Source organism: Chiloscyllium punctatum, chromosome 8 (genome assembly GCF_047496795.1).
Source record: "Chiloscyllium punctatum isolate Juve2018m chromosome 8, sChiPun1.3, whole genome shotgun sequence".
In the NCBI taxonomy this organism is placed as follows: domain Eukaryota; kingdom Metazoa; phylum Chordata; class Chondrichthyes; order Orectolobiformes; family Hemiscylliidae; genus Chiloscyllium; species Chiloscyllium punctatum.
The window spans coordinates 3969733-3988601 of record NC_092746.1 but is presented as its reverse complement, the minus strand read 5'-3'; the positions used below and the strand labels follow the sequence as shown (position 1 = coordinate 3988601).

At 38.6% G+C, this 18869-nt stretch overlaps 2 protein-coding genes and 1 long non-coding RNA gene across 5 annotated transcripts; 1 reads left to right on the top strand and 2 right to left on the bottom strand.

The window, feature by feature from the left end:
- Positions 1-411: 411 nt before the first annotated feature.
- hoxa11b (homeobox A11b) lies at positions 412-4671 on the bottom strand. Its single transcript, XM_072575057.1, has 2 exons — positions 3951-4671; positions 412-2723 (listed from the first exon to the last, which is right to left on the bottom strand). The coding sequence occupies exons 1-2, from the start codon at positions 4597-4599 to the stop codon at positions 2491-2493; spliced, it is 882 nt and encodes a 293-aa protein (XP_072431158.1). The 5' UTR covers positions 4600-4671; the 3' UTR covers positions 412-2490.
- Positions 3853-9679, top strand: LOC140480326 (uncharacterized). Of its 3 annotated transcripts, none has more exons than XR_011961258.1 (3): positions 3853-4375; positions 7696-8085; positions 8500-9679. It is a non-coding gene; the product is annotated as an uncharacterized lncRNA (long non-coding RNA). The 3 variants fall into 3 exon arrangements; XR_011961257.1 differs by having other exon boundaries at positions 3853-7102; XR_011961259.1 differs by lacking the exon at positions 3853-4375 and adding an exon at positions 7115-7585.
- Positions 9680-15679: 6000 nt separating this feature from the next.
- On the bottom strand, positions 15680-18141 carry hoxa13b (homeobox A13b). The gene is made up of 2 exons (XM_072575056.1): positions 17426-18141; positions 15680-17008 (listed from the first exon to the last, which is right to left on the bottom strand). Exons 1-2 carry the CDS (start codon positions 18069-18071, stop codon positions 16764-16766), a joined length of 891 nt encoding a protein of 296 aa, XP_072431157.1. The 5' UTR covers positions 18072-18141; the 3' UTR covers positions 15680-16763.
- Between the last annotated feature and the right edge of the window lie 728 nt (positions 18142-18869).

The following is an 18869-nucleotide window of genomic DNA, read 5'->3' as shown; positions in this document are numbered from 1 at the left end:
GCCCCCCCCACCCCCCACCAAGGTTAGAGGTGACGTCCATAGCGCATCAGAAGTTCAAAGCCAGGAAACAAGCAGGAAAAGGGAATACAAACTGGTATTAAAATATTGTAGCACAAATGGAAGGTATTGCAGTCATTGCGAAAATAGGTCGGTGCAAATCTAATCAAACGCAGTGGAATGCTCACCCATTGGAGAGATTAGATTAGCGATATTATCTAAATTACACGGTCAATTTTTATACCTGCAAAATAAACCACGTTAAATTCTGGCAGTGCAGCCGCTTTTGACAATGTATGCGCCATGACGTTCAATTTGGCCGTGTCGAAGTCGAACTGAGATTTCATTGTTCTAAATTTGATTTGAATTTCTAAGTTTTCCAAAAAATAAACCAAAGAGAAGCATACCAGTGGATTTAGGATGAAGTGGAATGTTACCAGCTTTAATGATTGTTGGTTACGTACATGAAACACACAATAATACAGCTCTTCGCAGGTCTTTTACTTTTTGTCGTGAATACCGGCAAAGTTGAAGAAGCCTACATGGATCGTCCTCAAGAAAAAAAATGTTTATTTTTCCACCTCGAATCTCACTGTGCGCTCTCTGGACGCGTACATGCAAATCTTACACCCTTTTATTCAAACCGATAAATATAAATTATATACAAATGTTAAGCAAATGTTGGCATCACATTTAATTAAACAGAATTTGATTAAAATTATCCCCATAAAGGAATTTGCAGTTTGTTTTTTTAAAATCCAAGCGCTTAATGCAAAACAAAAACACCCCAGTGTGTGGTGCATCGTCCAACCATTTTAATATGCTTCAGTGTCTTGCAAATTAAACCAACTTTACCGAAAAAAGGGGGATAAAGGCAGATATTCGGCCGCTGCCATTTATCTTTTCATGTGAAGGTACAAGGAAACCACCTACTTTTAATGAGGGTCCTGATGGAGACCACACAAACATTTAGATTCGATTGATATAATAAAAAGAACTATTTTAAAAGGCTGGCATATGTTACCAGGTAACGAATAGGCGATCTTTGTATAATGCGGCCTGTAGGAATCTCGGCCTATTAAAAAATTACTTGGTGAATTACAGGAAATGTTACCATTGTGCAATAAAACACGTATGTGTTCAATGAAAATAATTTTTTGTCTTTGGTTCACACGGACAAAGATGGCTTCAATATTGTAAGCACTGCAGGCTTGTCATCTTTTGAAGGAATCCGTGAAAATAATAGATGCATGAGCAGCAGTTTTTAAACTCTATTCCTATTTAAAACTGTCAATACACATTCATATTGTACCAAAAGAGCAAAATATTTACAATAATTTGTGCTCAAGTATGTCATCATGGATAGTATCCCTTCTCTTTGAAAAGTTAAACGTAAAAACTGCATTTGCAAATAACGACGCACAATATGTCAAGTACAAATAACCACTCACGGATTGCTTCAGCAAGCATAAGATAGCCCGTTTTCTATAACCCCAAGCTATGTTTTAAACGGTAAAGTGTTTATATCGAGAGTACCACGCCAAAAAAAGGTACAAACTTTACATTCTAAACAGAATTTAATTACACTTGCTTATTTTGGAGGTGAACATGAATTTGACACAAAAATGCCTGTGATTCCCAACAGCAGCCATCTTTTGAGAATGAATTCCAGGTTGCATATTTACATGCATGCTCTCCTTTTGGGGGAACGAGGGGTGGGGGCGGGAACTACTCCTCATTATTTGTAGAAAAAACACACGGATTTATTGTTGAGATCTAGGTTTTAATCTGTCTTTTATACAGACAAGTTTCAGTCTCCTAAGCAGTGATGAGCAGGCATTGTTTAGAGAACAGTCGCGCTAACCACCACCAGCCCCCCAACCCAACACTCCCCCCACCCTTACGGAAAGGTCAGTTACAAAAAGAACGAGGTTGGTTGCTACTCCTTGTAACTGAAGATAAAAAATATATATCCAATAGTTGTGATTGATAGTGAGCGCCACTGAAAGCTTCCTAATCTAAAGCATGCGCACATTTTATTACTTTGTTTTTATATTGCAGCTGGTCCACAACAGTCAACTGGTTCTCCTAGGGCTCCAATGCACAGGTCTGAATTCAAAACGATGCTGCATTCTCCTTCGAATTAAGACAATTCTGTTTCGCTGAACTAAATCCAAGCATTCACATTGGTATCTCAACAATTATCTCTCGAGACACCCTTTGTACAAAGCATGTCGATCACACAAGTGAGAATATAATAATGTGTTATGTGAAACAAACGATGATCATTAATTCCAGTTACTGTTTAAAGTTGAAACTTAGACGTCCCAGTTAGTTTTGCAAAGTTGTCCGGCCTGTCAAAACTGTACTAAAGTGTCTGCTCTCAAACTCGAACTTGAGTTTTTGTTTTACCTCTGCTTTCGCCCTGGCCGCTTTCTTCGTAGAAGGAGACCATAGGAAGGAGAAATTCCTCTTTGTAATCGCAGTCTAATCTCAGAGCAATGGATTCGTGGTGTAATACTGAAGGCGGTCCCTGTTTAACTTCTTTTCCTTCATCCTCCTGTTCTGAAACCAAATTTTAACTTGCCGGTCGGTTAAGTTGAGCATCCGGGAAAGTTGCAGCCGCTTCTCTTTGTTGATGTAGACACTGAAAAAAAATTCTCTCTCCAGCTCCCGGATCTGGTACTTGGTATAGGGGCACCGCTTTTTGCGTGTACGCTGGCCACCTGTAACAGGTAAACAGTGAGTTAAACTTTGGTCTTTCTAACTGAGAGGAACACTCAGCTTTCCGGCCGTCAATATATGCTTTACTCTGAACACTTTTAAAAGGGAAGCGGAGGTAACTCTGCAAGGCTCCCAATTTTCACATAGCAGCTTTTTTGTCTCTCTCAGCAGTACTCGAAGTAAATAATTGTCTACACAAAGCAACAGCACGCTATTCCTCTCATATTTTGCCAAGTCCTAGTGATAAAAAATGGCTGCCTCGATTTGCATGGATTCAAATGGATTTGGACTTTGCTAGCTGTAACTAGTTTATAACCTCATTTCAACCTTATACTTGAAAGTTAAAAACGAGCCTCCTGGCATCAGACGTTAGCTACAATTTTAAAAAGTGATTTTTTTTATTATAAAGATGACTCCGCTCTACGATGCGTGCATTTAAGACAGAAAAAGGGACATTGAAAGGTGCAAAAAGTTTGAATTTATCTGAACAGCGTCAACTAAAAGGGGCTGGGGAATGGGATACTTGAGGTGCCTTTTTAATAGGCACTGCGAAGCAGGAATTAGTTTCCTGAGGGGAGGGAACTTAATTCTACAGTCATTCCGCATCGCAAGACTCAACATGGAGCAGTCTTCAGAAGTAACATTGCAGTCTTAAGACTCTGCCGGTGAAACGTGCAACTATAAAATGTGATTATTAAATAAAATACGGTCACCCGGCTCTGAAATAAGTTTATATGATGGAAAGCTCCATGTTAGAGGTATTGCAGTATTTATATAGCTGTTAAAAATGTCATTTTGCCACATTATGTTTTAAAGCGGTTACTTATGGAACCGAATACAACCTATAAATAGAGCTTTTGTGTCAACACATGTGTTTTATAGAATCACTGAGTTGCATTAATACACACAAAGGTCACACGCATCCAAAAGCAAATTTTAATAAATTTACACCTAATAATTTAACTGATCAGAATTTTTTAAACCCCAAACTCACTTTTTGAGGTGCTGGTGGAAGTATTTTAATGCAGCGATTGGCTGGAGTTATTTCACGGCCAATTTCAGAGCTGGACACGTGATCCTGTCATTTATATAAAAAAAAGTTTTGTTGGGAAATCTACAGGCCATCCATAAACCCCCTTATATGCTTATAAAACAGCACATAAAAATTTTAACAGCAGAGCGCGAGATCGCAAAACTTTCTCTCACAAGTGGGCACTGACTCTACCTACTGGAGTTGCTGCCTTTTTCCTCATTGTTGCCGGAAGAAGACTCCGGGCTGCTACTCCCCGGGCTCGTCTCCTTCTCCACAGACACCCTCGAAGTCTCCGAACTTGAAGTTGCCGCAGACGGCGCTTTATCTGGGCTCTTCTCCCCGCAATACTCCGACTGCTGATTCTCACTGGAACCGTAGGCAGTCTCAAAAAACTGGTCAAATCCTTGCGGCAGGACCCCGTTCCTCCCCACCGGGTTGTAGAAGCTGGAGGAGGCGTTGGAGCTGGGGTGGTAAACGCTGGCGCTATTTTTCATTAACATCTCGCCCATGGTACTGGCAGGCAGACATTCTCTGTGCATCAGCTCCTCTGCGGAGTAGCAGTGCGGGAGATTCCCCCTGTGATGCCACTTATTGGAAGGATCGATGGCATAGTCTCTGAAGGTAACTTCTCGCACAGGTTGAACCTGGGGGATATTGGACGAGTAGGAGTATGTCATGGGGCGAGAAGCCGGCGTTTGGGGTAGAAAAGAAGGCAGACTGGAGAAATCCGGACCCGAGACATAATAGGTGCAGCTAGGCAAATAAAGATTAGAGCCACAAGAAACCCGCTCATCAAAATCCATCATCGCTTGCTTGGGGTCCCCTAGCGCAAGAATAGCTTGCATTCGCACAGCTAAACATGGTCCTTAGATGCTGCTGCCTCTTTGAAGCTGATCCGCGGAGTAAAAATTTGGAAACGTAAGCTGACGTGGAAATGTATCTCCATACATCGCAGGGACAGGGCAGTCATGTGACCAGATGCCTGGAGAAATTGACATGCATCACTTTGGATTCCCCCCTCGCACCAGGAGTGCAAAGCTCTTTACATCTCAGCTCTGCACATTTCGAAAGAGGGAAAGGGAAGCTCGAATAATACTGTGAAGGTGTTCAACCTTCACACCAGAGACGCATTTGGCACACTCACTTCATGGCGCTCCAACCAGCTGAGTTGCAGCCAGGGTAGACGCGAAATCACACTTAACAATTTCCGCAATGGAAATCTATCAGAAACTCTATTTTCTCGAGCAAAATGCTTTTCGGACCGATCTCTCCCATGTTGATTCTGCGGCATATTCGGCATTTTTATTAACAAATGATCTCCTCTGCTCACTCGTTGATTTTGGCCTTTTTAAAAATGAAAGACCGCTGTGTTTTCTGCTTGTGTCGCCTGCACAGAATTTGTGAAATTGCAAACGAATAAAGACAAAGGTTCTACAAGAAATCTGACCGATATCCATTAGGACGAGGTTGCAATCTTTAAATGGCTAGATCCTGTTTTAAGTAAAATAATCTCCCACCTTTTCTGAAAATCTCCAATAGACCACACAGATGCATAGAGAAGAAAAGTTAGACCGTTCGACACGGATCTAGTTTGTTTCTTTTTTTTACTTTATCTACCATAGTTAGATTATTCCTGCAGCCAGAAATAAACCCAATCCGGACAAATCTGGCAAATATGTAAGGCGGACAGACTTTTTTTTCTCTTAAGATAGTTGTTCTGCTTCTGGCTTGTTATAAGCGGGCATGGTCACGTTCAACTCCATCACACACAAAACCCTGGCCCTGGCAGCAAATTATATAAAACCAGTCATCCACTTCGGTGGAAGATTAGGAATATTGGAGTGAAAGATCCCATGTGCACCTTAACTTTACATTCAGACCAATTTTTTTTTGCGTGTGTTGTTCAAAAACGCATTCTGTCGTTAAAACTAAGTTGGGAATACCGCAGCCAGAAGTGGGCAAAAGCTGATAAGAGGGAGTGCTGATTTATTTGACATTGGTCGTGGGTATATTTTTTCCATATTTTTGTAAAATGTCACCAAGAACAACTGAATAAGCATCAGACTCAGATTTAGTGCAGCTCGAGGTGTTTTTTAAATAGTTTTACTTTAGTGAGGGTTATATTCATTGAAGAACGCCCAATAAAAAGCATTTTATTTCGGTGCACTATCTCCATGCAACAATATTTATGATTTAAATACACCCTAAGAGTTAGAACGCCATGCGGTGAATCCTGATGTGTTGAAAAGAATAGGACTGTACAAAAGAGTTGAAGTTAAACTTTGCCTTAAAATTTGTCACAAATTGGCTTTTTTTCTGTTCCAAAAACAACTGCGTTATGCCAAAACAAACAGGTTTCCTGGGAAAAAAGGACCTTTGCCATAAACATATGCCAGAAAGACCTTCTATTTAAATTAAATTCCATGCAGTAAAAAGAAAGCCGTACTTGGAACAGCGTTAATAACAAGTTGCCTGTTGAATCTTGCTTTTCTAACAGTTTCGTTATAATAAATACAGACCAATGCAAAATCTTCATAATACCTGCTTCAAATATCTTGCCTACTGTAGCTGAAAAAAAATTGCTATTTTAAAAATGGTGGCGCATATTCCAAAAATCTTAGCTATTGAAAATACTGAGAATATGAATCTGATAATGTCCAAGGTCCACGTTTTATCATAAGGATCTGAAAATATCAATACAACACTGTCTATGCAGCACTGGCATTGTATATTACACACAGATCAAGAATTTACCTTACATCACCTCTAAATTGTTACTTACGGTCTCGATAGAAAATAAATTCATTTGTATTAAACAGAATGGCAAAGGAGACCCATAACATGCAAGAGACTGCAAATCTGATGTTTTTTTGAAAAATAAGAAGGAATTGAAATAGTGCCTTTGAAACCCAACTGGTTTGATTGGTACGTACGTTTTTGTTCACCAGTCTTGGCATTCGGGACTACTTAAGTGCGATGTAGATTTTTTTGAAGGTTTAGGATTTTTTTATACAGAAAGGAAAGCCGAAAGACGGTAGCACACTCTGTCGCTGTACCGATGGTCAAATTCCAACACATATATAATAATATAATTAAATACAGAACGCCTATGACAACCGAAAGCGGGCCGTTTAGTTTGACCTGCGGTTTTAATAGCGGTTTTGACAACCGACTGCTCTGGATCCCCCGGAATAGGCATTAGAGCTGACCAGGGGTGAGCTGAAGACGCCACCTACATGGGGATCTCTGACGTTCCCAGCTAACATGAGCAATCAGGCGTCCCGAAAAAAAACAGAAGCAAAAAGCCTTGCTTTGTCTGATCAAAAGTCAGGCTGAGTGTTAGAAAGAGTAAGTTTTCTTTTAACTGTACATTGAGCGTCATCCCTACATGTTGGTCAAAATCTAGTTTCTTACCCTTTTTACTTATCTTGAGGAGGGGGGCAGATTCCCAATAATTATATTGTATCTTTGAACGCAGTTTGCCGATGCTGTTTCGAAGAGAACAGGGTCGTCGTAGCTATTTCATAATCTCCCGAACGAAAGGGGAAGCTGGCGATTACATTTCCGATTAAGTAAAAGGCGATAACTGAGTGGAGACCTATTCACTATCTCCTTCGCTTCGCCATTTTCTCTCCATCAGCTTTTCCCAATTCTCATCTATTGGGGGAATCGCTCTTTTACAGTCACTTTCAATTACAGATTCACAGTCTAATTGATTCGTGCCGTCAGTTTAAGCCTTGAGCCTATACTCATTTCCAAGACTGTGATCGTGTAAAGCTAAAGAAACGGTTCCAAAAATTAAATAGACGTACCTTTCTGGAATAAGATCAGGTAAACACTGCAGAGATTCGACTGCTATTTGATGGTGAATCAAATATAATGTAAATACTGAAGTTTAAGGGGATCAGTGAATTATTACGGCGCTGTCTATTTTCCTGCAGGAGTCCAAGTCAACGGGAGGGCTGAGACCCGGATGAAGCTGAATTTCTTTACACTGATGTGCACTTCGAAGCTTTGTCGCGGTTCTTATCAGCAACGAAATCGGATTTGAAACCCTATTGTTAAAGTTTGAAAATAATTTTTAAAAAGCTAGGGCCAAAAATAAGACTGTGGTCAGACGAAGTCCTCACTCGAGTTATTTCAGAGCTTTGCACTTTAAAGATGCAGCGCCTGCTTAACATTGAACTTCAACTTTGAAAAAATTCTGCATCCGTGTAAGAAATGTACTTTTTTTTAAAAAAAGTTCTATCGCGCGAAATGAAAGCTAAATCATAATGTCAATGGCTTAAATCAAATCTTCGGGAGAGACAGAGAGAGGGACAGAGAAAAAGGTAAATATTTGGAGGAGCCCTGGCGACATTTGTGAAGTCGGTCGTGTCAGTAATTGCAATGAACCCGCGAGTTAGGTATAATCTGTCGCGCATGGATTCATTCATTTTTAAATATCGAGAACCACTGGGTAAAAGTTTGATAACTATATTTGTGGCCAGTAGATTTTTATTGTTGCCCTAAAGCTAATTAATACGGCATGGAAACGGCCGGCTATTGTTGTCCTTTTCCAAATTTTGCAGGAATTTCTCTTCCCAGTCGTTTTCCGTTCTCCCCACGAGTTACATCGCTTGTCATCTCGCAAACGAAGTCACTTAATTGCCTGCAACCGCAAAAACACTTTACTATGCCAAAAGGCAAGTCAATTTTCTAACTTGGAACGTTTTCATTCATTTCTGCCCTATCATTTTCCCCAGCAGATGGGATAAATATTGCAAATGAGAAGGACAACATCATGTAAAGCTGAAAGTGGATATAGCCTCATCCCAGCCTCTACAAGTCCTCTGAAAAATGCAACTGAAGCTAGTGCTCAGACAGCAACTGCTGCCTTTTGACGGGACTCTTCCACTGTATTGTAAGACACAGTTATTCATTCATTAAAAAGTAGCTGGTTTTGAAATCTGCACGGTGAACTGCGAGCATCGAGAAATTCGGACATTTCGGAGAAAGCATCATTTTGCATTCTAAATCAATAATTGTACTAATAAACCCTTTTCCTGGCGCTGGATGACGTCGGGTTGGGATGTTATTGTAGTGGTTCTCCAATGAGTTTGTATTTTTCTAATTGCCAAAAAAAAAAGGTCGTGACTCTCAAAATCTAAACTGCAACTTATTGGCTTCAGCGGAGTTAGTGTCTTTTTAACGAAAATCCGTGTTTTTGTTTTGTTGTCTGTGGTGGTTTTGCCGCCTCTTCAGTGGCAATGACAACAGATAGTGTCGGCCATTTTTATGCCTAATGTTTCGGAAATTCCGCACAAAGTTCATTGAAGCGAAAATACTTCGAAAAACTAGCATTTTATTGAGAGAAAAATACTTACTGTGTAGTAATAAACAACATTTATTCGAGATTCAAAGAACATTCCAAGTTTTGATAGGCACAGCCTCCAGGTGGATCATACTTAAAGATGAAAAACTAAACCACAGTTGTGCGAGATTGTTCCTTTGTTAATTTTATTGAGCCCCAGTAGATTTATTAAAATGCTCCTGTAACAAGAGATTGTATATAAAACATTGCGAGCTACAACTCAGCAAAATTAATATGTTAAACGTATTCCCTAATATTATTTTTGCGCCCAATCAAAAACAGGAAAGTACGATAATAGCCTCACAGGAGAAGGAGCATTTAGTAAGGAGCGGCAATGAAACTTGAAAGTAATACACTTTGTATATTATAAGTGAGCACTTTACGCATTTGAAAAAGCTGTAAGGACATTCATTTTAGTCTAAAACGATATACTGTACAACGAGTGCTTGATTGTATCTGTAGTACAGCGCTCGGAATGCATCAAAATGTTTGCGGTAAATATTTACGATTTAAATCCGGGTTCATTTTTAGCTCCTATAAAATTTCCTAATAAAACTATTGAAACTCTTTCACATGTTTTGTTACAAAGCTCTAGACGTTATTTCAACAAATTCCCCTGTCGAAAACATCCCAGTATTAAATTGGCCAATAGGTCGCATAGCAAACTTTGGGCGACGCCTTGTTTATTCGAACTGCACTACCCGGCAAAATAAAGGCAAATTGTTTCATCCCGAAGTTTCTCCTTTGGAATAATTGGAGGAATAGAACATTATATATTCAATACGGTTGCGGTTTACTTTCTAGTTCACAAGGTCGAAGTTTCACTTCTCCGTATTTCTGAGCCTATCGCCATTTCATTTTGAACCATACAACCATCATTAGTTTTAGACGAAATACTCATTGGAAGAGAACCAGGGATTGATGTGATGCTTCTGAACTTGTATGTACGTTGTGAATTTTTAAAAAAAAAAGTAGTTATAATCGATGCTTCAACAGCAAGGTACCAGCTATGGGTTTCGGTCGCGGGATTAAAAAAGAACGCAGATATAAAGGTTGAATAAATCCAACAATAGATGTATAATAATTTTTAACGTTGTTTCCTTCATAAAAAATGACAATAAATTAAGATTAGACCTCATCAGACGCCACTGCTCTGAAGCAATGTGGGAGCCAGGTCAAATAGCCATCAACATTGAAATAGAGAGAAAGGAAGCACAGTTTTACTTGAATTGGCTGGTTTTGAACTTGAAGGATCTTTACTTTGAACTTGGCTTGAGGTGCACAGCTCGGAATTCTGAATTATCTACGTTAAAAGGCTCTGTACTCACCTCAAACGCGGGCAAAACTGGAACACGAATAAGATGAACCACTCCCCTGCACCTTATCAATAGATTCCTCCCGCTTTATAATCCACAATCTTTCAAAATTGGCCGGTACCGCAGCATACACAGGTGCGATGGAATCGCAAAGCCGTTTCTCCATCCAGTGCCCAGTTGGCGTACCTTTCCGAACGCAAAAGCGAGAGTCTTCTAATTGCGCCTAATCTTTGTCAAGTTCACATATTCCAAGCCCATCGTGTGATGCTGTTGTCTCCCAGATGATCATTCAGGACCCACACACGTAGCCTGTGTGCCCACTAAACTTACAATGTGACAAAATGACTGAATCCCTTTCAGCTGAAAGAACATATGGGATAACAATGAAATGCCGAACTTATACTAAATGTCAACAACAAACTGACCGCGCCTGTGTGTACCAGAGGAAAAGGAGTGAACTGCGTTTTAATGAAAGCCGCAATTAATGAATTGCATGCAGCCTCTTTGTTATACTTTATTAATGAGCTATGTAAATTACTTCAAATAACAGTGGCTAAGATTGTGGTTTTACATTTTCTTGCGTGTAGGACTTAGTAAATATTTTGAGTACGATGAACAACGCTCACATCACAATACACTGCTTCATTTTGAAAAAGGGTTTCCACAAAGTCTTACACGGATTTACCATAGACACTTCCATTTTAACTGTTTATACTTTCATACATAGAAATACTAAGCTAAAGTGTTACTGTTAATTCATTAAGTATTTGAAACAGTCACATTGGCAACGAGAAAGCCACTCTGTGATACTGCTTTCGCATCCAAATATACACGGACGAACTCGTATCCTAAACAAAAGTAGCAGTGCAAATCTTCGAAGTTGATATGAAATCTTTTGGCCTGTGCTATTTGGCCAACCAGTAAACAACATCACTACCGGGAAACCTTAGCTAGCGCGAAAAATACAGATCCAAACGACTGAAAAATTCACAGTCGACCTCACAAATTACATGTGCTAAATCCAAAAAGGTAATAAAGACCTTTAAAAAAGTTTATTTTGCTTTTCTTGACATACAATCTCGTATCTAGAGATGCAAAAACACTAGAATTGGAAGTGATATGTTAATGTGTACACAATTTAAAATAGCCCTAAGTGGAACAGTTGGACTTGTGATTTTAAGGAACTATTGAGTTATATATCACACAAAATGTATCACGTCAATTTCAAAGATATTTTGACGTGTGATATTAGAGTGTTAAATGGAATTATGCTCACATAATCATAAATGCGTACATTTCCCGAAGATATACTTAACTTTTGTAAATACTGCAGTTCTATATTATTTATCAATGGCAACATGTTATTTAAAAATTTCGGACAGATGAAATATATTCCACCGCTAAATATAGTCAAATCTATTAGGTGATAGGTTAATTATGCCTTGTGTCAGTTTGAAAATTCAACACTTGTTACTCAGATAGAAATGAAAGATGACGTACTCAGAATGGTTTGCAGTATTACATGCCCCAAGCATTATCACAACTATTATAAGCTTAATATCGTATGCGTGTTTGAGTGCACACACATATAAGTCTGGGTAGAAATATGTATAGGTAGGGATATTAAATAAATTCGTTTCGTATGTGAAATCTACATATATGGATTTCCCCAGTTCATTATACGCTTACATTTGTACACTTCTATTAATGTGTGCGCACATAAGTAATATTTGTGTCTACAGTTTAGCAGGTCATCTGTAAATGTAACGTTTGAAGGTGCACAATGACGTCGCCTGTATACCATTTCTTTTTTAAAGTGTGACTTCACTTCTAAAAATGCAGGTCCGTTTTTGTTTTTTACATAATAACTGAAGTTGCTCACTGATGTTAAACGTGTTCCTTTCTAAAGAATTCACTTTTTCCGTTCCCTGTTGTCACCAAAACCTTAAGCGTATACATTAATATTGTAGTGCAGTTGCATTCTATGCTGAATGAGAGGAAAGCAACAAATGTATCTGATTTAACTGGAAGCAGATATATTACAAAAATATCAAATAATATTGGCTTTTTTTTTGCACCGTGGCCCTAGAGTCTTTTGTTTCAAGTATTAAAGTAAATTGAACAATTGTGTAGTCAGTCCGGCAAAACTTTGCTGAAAAATTATAGACAGCGTTTCAAAAAAAAGGACTCTTGTTGTTCATTCGGAATTGGGGCTTTGGCCACTATTAAGCATTCACATTAAGCAACCGTTGGTACATTATTGGGCCCAGAACTGGCATTTTAGACTAAAGATTATTTTGTAATGATCCACATTATCATGAAATGGGCATTTTCTCTAAGTTCGATTATCAAATTTTAAGTTTTAAATAAATTTATTGCACGGTACCAAGTTAGCAAGAGAGATAAAAGCATAAAAGGTGGTTTGTAGTATATTCTGCAATCAATGATGTATGATCTCAAAATTAACAATTAGGCTGCAGTCGCGTGAAAAAAAATGCTAACTAAATCCAATGAACCGTTTTTATCCATAAAAATACATACAATGAAGGCAAAAGAACAATTATTCCTGCGTAATTTAATGTGGGCAAAGACACAGTGATGCGATTATTTGAATTGTTTTAAAAATGAAGACTGGCGAGTTGAAATTCAAAACTATACTGTGGTTGTAGCTTAACGCGCCTAGGATTCTTGACAACGACTTCGTCCCTTCAAATTCTCTAATACATAATGAAATGATAAATGATGATGTAATTATGTATGATTCAACGTAGAAAGTCCTTCAAATTCGAATGACCACTGTTTCGTAAAATTCTACAGAAATGTTAAGTCTCTTATGGCATTCTAAAGTGACATATGTGTGCCTCTCCGACAACACGACATAGGAGGCCATTATTGATGCTATTTCATAGTCCAAATTCAATGATGCAAATGCATTATTGTTTTTACAGTAAACTAGTTTAATCGCGCGTGATCGCCATTGTACGCATAAAAGGCTCTTTTATTTACTGTAAATAGAGATTCGCATTTCAGGAAGAATCATTGACACAGAAGAATTTGAGGAATCGAAAGAAGAATGATTATGCGATAGAATGTCAGTTTGAATTGCTTGCACCTCCTGCTTTGCGATGTTTATATCAGAAGGGTAACACTGACAATATCATTAATTTTAGTTCCACCTCTATCTTGCAATATACTAATAACAAGCAATGACTCGGGTAATCAGAAATTTGCCATTGATTTCTCACTGCTTATGCACAATCTTTTACCTTAAGTTTATTTTATTTAAATCCCAAGAACGACAAAAAAAAAGCAACATGCTGAAGGAAGGTGTTTGCACTTAATTAGTTTCTTTGGAAGGCTCAAATTCCAACAATAAAATGAGCTGATTTCGCCATACCAATTACAAGTGGTTACTCTTAACTAATAAAACACTGATCAATTATTGCTTCATCTTCCAAGTAAATAGAAATCGTATGATATACTTCAAATCTATGCATCCAGAAAACAATGATCTCGGATCATTAGCCCTGCCTTGATCAGGAAGAATGTGGGTGGTTCTCTTCAAGCAGTTTCCAACAAATATTTCACGGGATTTTACAAGCGGGTGGTGTGATTGGTTTGAATACGTCATGTGACGAATGTACAAGTTTTTAATCCCACAACATTTTGACAAACCAGGATTCATTGCTGCAATAGGCAATTCCAGGATTGTGGCTTGGACCGTATGAAGACAGGACGCAAACGAAAATTAAATGAGTTGTTTTGACTGGTCATTGCACATTTCAACTTCAACGTAACAAATTCTCTTGCTTACATAAGCGAACCTGGTTAGCGTGGCCACTACTAATAAGAACACATTTCTACATTTTACACGCATGTGCAATTTATCTGAATTTTCCCAAAATCTATCGCTACAATATTTGGTTGCTGCAAAGGCAAATAAAATGCTCTACTTTATACAAATATATCAGCTATCATTATCCACATGGTATGCTTATATTGAACGCGGTCTGTATACTTTTAAATAAATACAATTCTTAAAATCTCGGATTAATTGCTGCCATATTCCACAATACCACTACGCAAAAAGGTTTAGCTTTGATGAAATTGTTTCTTTTTAAATGAAACATTTGATCAGTCATGGAGTATATAAGAATGAAAGTGAATTGACAAACCTAACAGATTAGCAGATACAAACAGACAGGACACGAAGGCAGAGATAGCGTAAGTAATGCAAGCATAAAAGTGAACAGACAATTTATAGGCAGATCAACTGTCCCTTCTAACTATGACTTCTTCAAACGTGACCATTATCAGCTTTACCTGATTAGTTGGTTACTCTTTCTTCAGTCATTTTATTGAGGCTAAAATTAAAACCATCCGCAAAACTCAATTTGCAAAACATAGTTCCATAGTCCTTTCTTTCTGATGATTTGACACCTTCCACTTGCAAATCAAATAGAACGTGTAAAGTTGTTAATTGGTTTTGAATGTTATATTGTTAGCAATAGTAAATAACTCCCTATTAGTCCTTGCAACTCGAGCATTTCAAGTAATTTCTCTGAACATTTCCACAAGTTAGATTGATTTTTAGAGTTACAGACCGACATCTGACGGCTCCATTTCGCTCTTTGCTCTTTGAGTGTTGAAATAGTTATGTTTGCTGGCTCTCTCTCGTTCAAGGCCCGTGGAAATGAATATCCACAGATTTAGCAGTAGATGGCGCACTTGTTCTACCAATGCATTTCATGACTATTCATGAGTGGTTAATAGTCAAGGTCAAAGACTATCTGTTTTCGTCAAGGTCAAGGTTTAAGCCCCCCTCCTAACGCCCTCCCTCCATATTAAAACCGAGGGGAGAGCTTATATTTTCAATCAGAATATGGACATCAATTTATTGTCTTTAAACTTTCAGAATTTGCTAATACAAACTTAAGAACCTATTCCGAAAAGCGTTTTTACCATAATAATCGTGACACATTTGCTGGCAGTAATGTTTTTCATTAAAAACAACAGGGAATATTCTCAGATACCTTTTGTTCTCAGCAAATGCCTTGATTAATTCCACGTACGAAAGCATGGTTCCGAGGTATTTTAGACCTTTAAAGAAATGACAGAGTTGACATCAAGAATAAATCTGGGCTGACCCATTTTTCTTTACATTTTAGTTTAAAGGCTGTTAATTGGAATCATGTTTCTCAACAACAACAACAAAAACGATCGACGCTGGTGTTTATGAAGATATTTTATTCGTGAAATAATTTCTTGTAATGCAAGTAATTTACTAGATGAAAAAGACAACAGGGTATACAAATTAAACAGCTGCAGAATAATGCGAGACATCTTAATTTTGTGATTATCATTCGTAATTATTTTTACTATTATTGGTATATATTAACTAAGCAGGAGGGTGCATGCAGATATAACATTGCAGTATTTAAAAAAAAATACAGTTGCACGCAGATGTCATCATTTTTAAGAAGGAAGCTGTGCGCCTTAGGTCTGCGTGAAGCCTAATGCTATGTGAAGTGGGTAACGTAACAAGCAGGCAGAAAAGACTTAATATTTAGTTAATTTACACGGGAGGGGGTGGTTCCATGTTTGCAGACAGATCTTTCTTCTGCTCTGTAGAAAATGGCAATCTGGTCTGCTATTTAATTCCCGAAAGCGTGGATGCTCATAATATATACATAGGTCGAAATGTAGAGTGCTTCAATAGTACGTATTTTCTTTCCCATATACATTGCTATTTAGAATATATTCTTCCTTCTACCTGTACATTAAAACTTTAAAGATAGCGCAACCCATCCAAAGAAAATGTAGTGTGTAAACATACATTTTATTTCATATTTCGCGATATATCCCATAGGTTACCTGAGGAAAAACTCTCATGCACTCTAGCATTTTGTTGACCAGAACCTTTTCCAGCAAAACACATTTTCTTTAGGTGCTTTGGTGAGGTTTGTGTGGAGGTACTATATCAATCCAATTGGTACAATTATTGTTTTGAAATGGTCGAGTTTATATGCAGTAACTAAGCCAGCAGGTTTGCTACAATTCAAAACAGTAACCCTTTTAGATTCTTGTTAAGATGGGCATGATTCCCTTATGGCGAACATTAGCTTGCTTTCACAACATCATTATACATTGTCTCTCCGAGATATTTGCTTGTGTGATTTTGCTTTTTTTTTGTCAAGAAAAAGCAACGAGCAGGCAGAAAGAAAAAAAAATCTAGCATCAAGAAAATGAGCCGTGTTGGGTTTTGATTTTTCTCTTCAGGCTGAGATCAGTAATTTGTAAAATGTTCAAATGAAGTCCGATTGGCTCTGGAATTGTCACACTAGCTGTTACTTTTCAGTTTAGTGAGAACTTTCTTTTCTTTGACTCGTCTGTTTTGAAACCAAATAGTGACTTGTCTCTCAGAGAGGTTTGTAGATGCAGATATCCTCCTTCGTTTGTCCTTGGTGATGAATTTATTGGTGGCGTATTCCCGCTCAAGTTCTTTCAACTGCACTTTGGTGTAAGGCACTCTTTTCTTCCTCCCACGCCGAAAAGAGCTCGCATCCGAGGGATGCGAAACGACGTCTGTGAAGAGGAAAGCACACCTTACCATCCATTGCATTTAGCAGTCGTCAAAAAAAACACACACACAAAACTGTAACTGACACCGGAGTCAAGTTCAAGAGTGTGCCGTGGGGGATATTATCTCGACTCTACCTGGTGCAATAAATTATATGGCAAAAAAAACGTAATTTTGAAAATGTATGAGGATTAAGAAGTGATAATGGAAAATCATGCATAATGATATCTAGGCAATAAACATTAACTGCATGCTACTATAGCGGTGCTGGTACTGGGGCATCACCCATATACTTTCTTAATTATAATCCTTTAAAGACTTAATACCAATCACTCGTGTGTATTTACATCTCGCAATGCTTTGTTCCCTTCAATTTACCAGTTTGGCACGGTATTGAAAGACTCGTGTTTATCTATACTTACCTGGCAAGCTTGATTTCCAGAGGTGGGTAGCTTGAGGTTGCTCTTTCGAGCAGCAGACTTGCCCGTTCCACCCATTGGTAATTGCCCAGGGCTGGTAGCTTTCCATGGATAATAATGTTTCATGTCTCGGTTCCCCGGCAGTGCTGATGGTAGGAACCACAGGTACGTCCAAATAACTGGGCATCGGTTGGTATGGCCCCGCGTAACCTTGATAGAAAGCGAACTCCTTAGCTCTGGAGGTGAATTCCTCGCCGGCAGACGTGTCCATGTACTTGTCGGCAGGATAGCCAGACAAGGTAGAGGGCTGAGCACAGGACTTGATACTGCTATGGTGGCTCATGCGGCAGGGATAGTAACTGCTCCCAAAGTATCCATAAGGAAGGGCGGCACTGGACGAAGTTTGAGCAGGACAAGGACTGCACTGTTTGACAGGTTCAGCGATGCCAGAGGCTGGCACTTCACTCGACGAGTAGGCAGAGCTGGGAGCTAGGGATGCTGGATGGGTCATCAAATTCCTGCATTGATTTGCTGTAAAGTTCCCTCCCGAAAATCCATCCATGTTTTTATTAATTTCATCCAAACTGTTGTCGTAGACGAACATTACTGTGTCGATCCAGCGGGGATGAAGTATCACGGACGCTGTCATATCACGTCCAACATTGAGACTAGTGGCCGTTTTAAAAGCCCCTAAGACTGAAAAGAGATACTGAATCTCTGAGACTTAGCAGCATTGACGCGCCAGTGTCGCTGAAGGCTGCTTCCTCATTGGTTGCGAGTCGACCACGTGATATGCAAAGTAGATGGTAAATATATGAAGAGTTAAAAAGGTAGATTCTGCATTAGTTCAATGAAGGAATATTGGGCAATTGGGATAAATCACGTTTACTAAAATACCTGACGACTAACGGCGCGCAAAATAAGCCAGTGATGTATGAACATCAGATAAGTGCATAGACAGAAAATAAGGCAGTATTTTGCATGTACAAAAAAAAGGCAAATCAAAATTGTGAGCATTTTATTTACATGTAACAGGATGAATAATGTACATAATTAAAGGCTGGATCACCTTTAAAAAATTGCAGTTCAGTGAGGTTCTTTTTTGTGTAGTTGATTATTGTACCTGTAGCTGAGGTTACTTTTACATAGATGTTTATACAATCCATCCTTTTGCAATCTATATTTCTGACCGACGCAAAGCGCTTTCTTCTAAAATAATTTGCCGCTTAAGCAAAACCTGACATTAGGATGGCCTAAAACCACACTTGCCCAGCTTTTGTTTTAATATTTCACTTCATAAATAATATCTTCAGGTACTTGAAACCAATAAGAAATTAACAATTTAAAGAACTGGGTAGCAGCAGAGTTTTATAGTGTAAAGGAAACATCTGTATGACCTTTGTATTGCTTCATGACATAACTCGTTAAACCAAATGGTAATAATGCA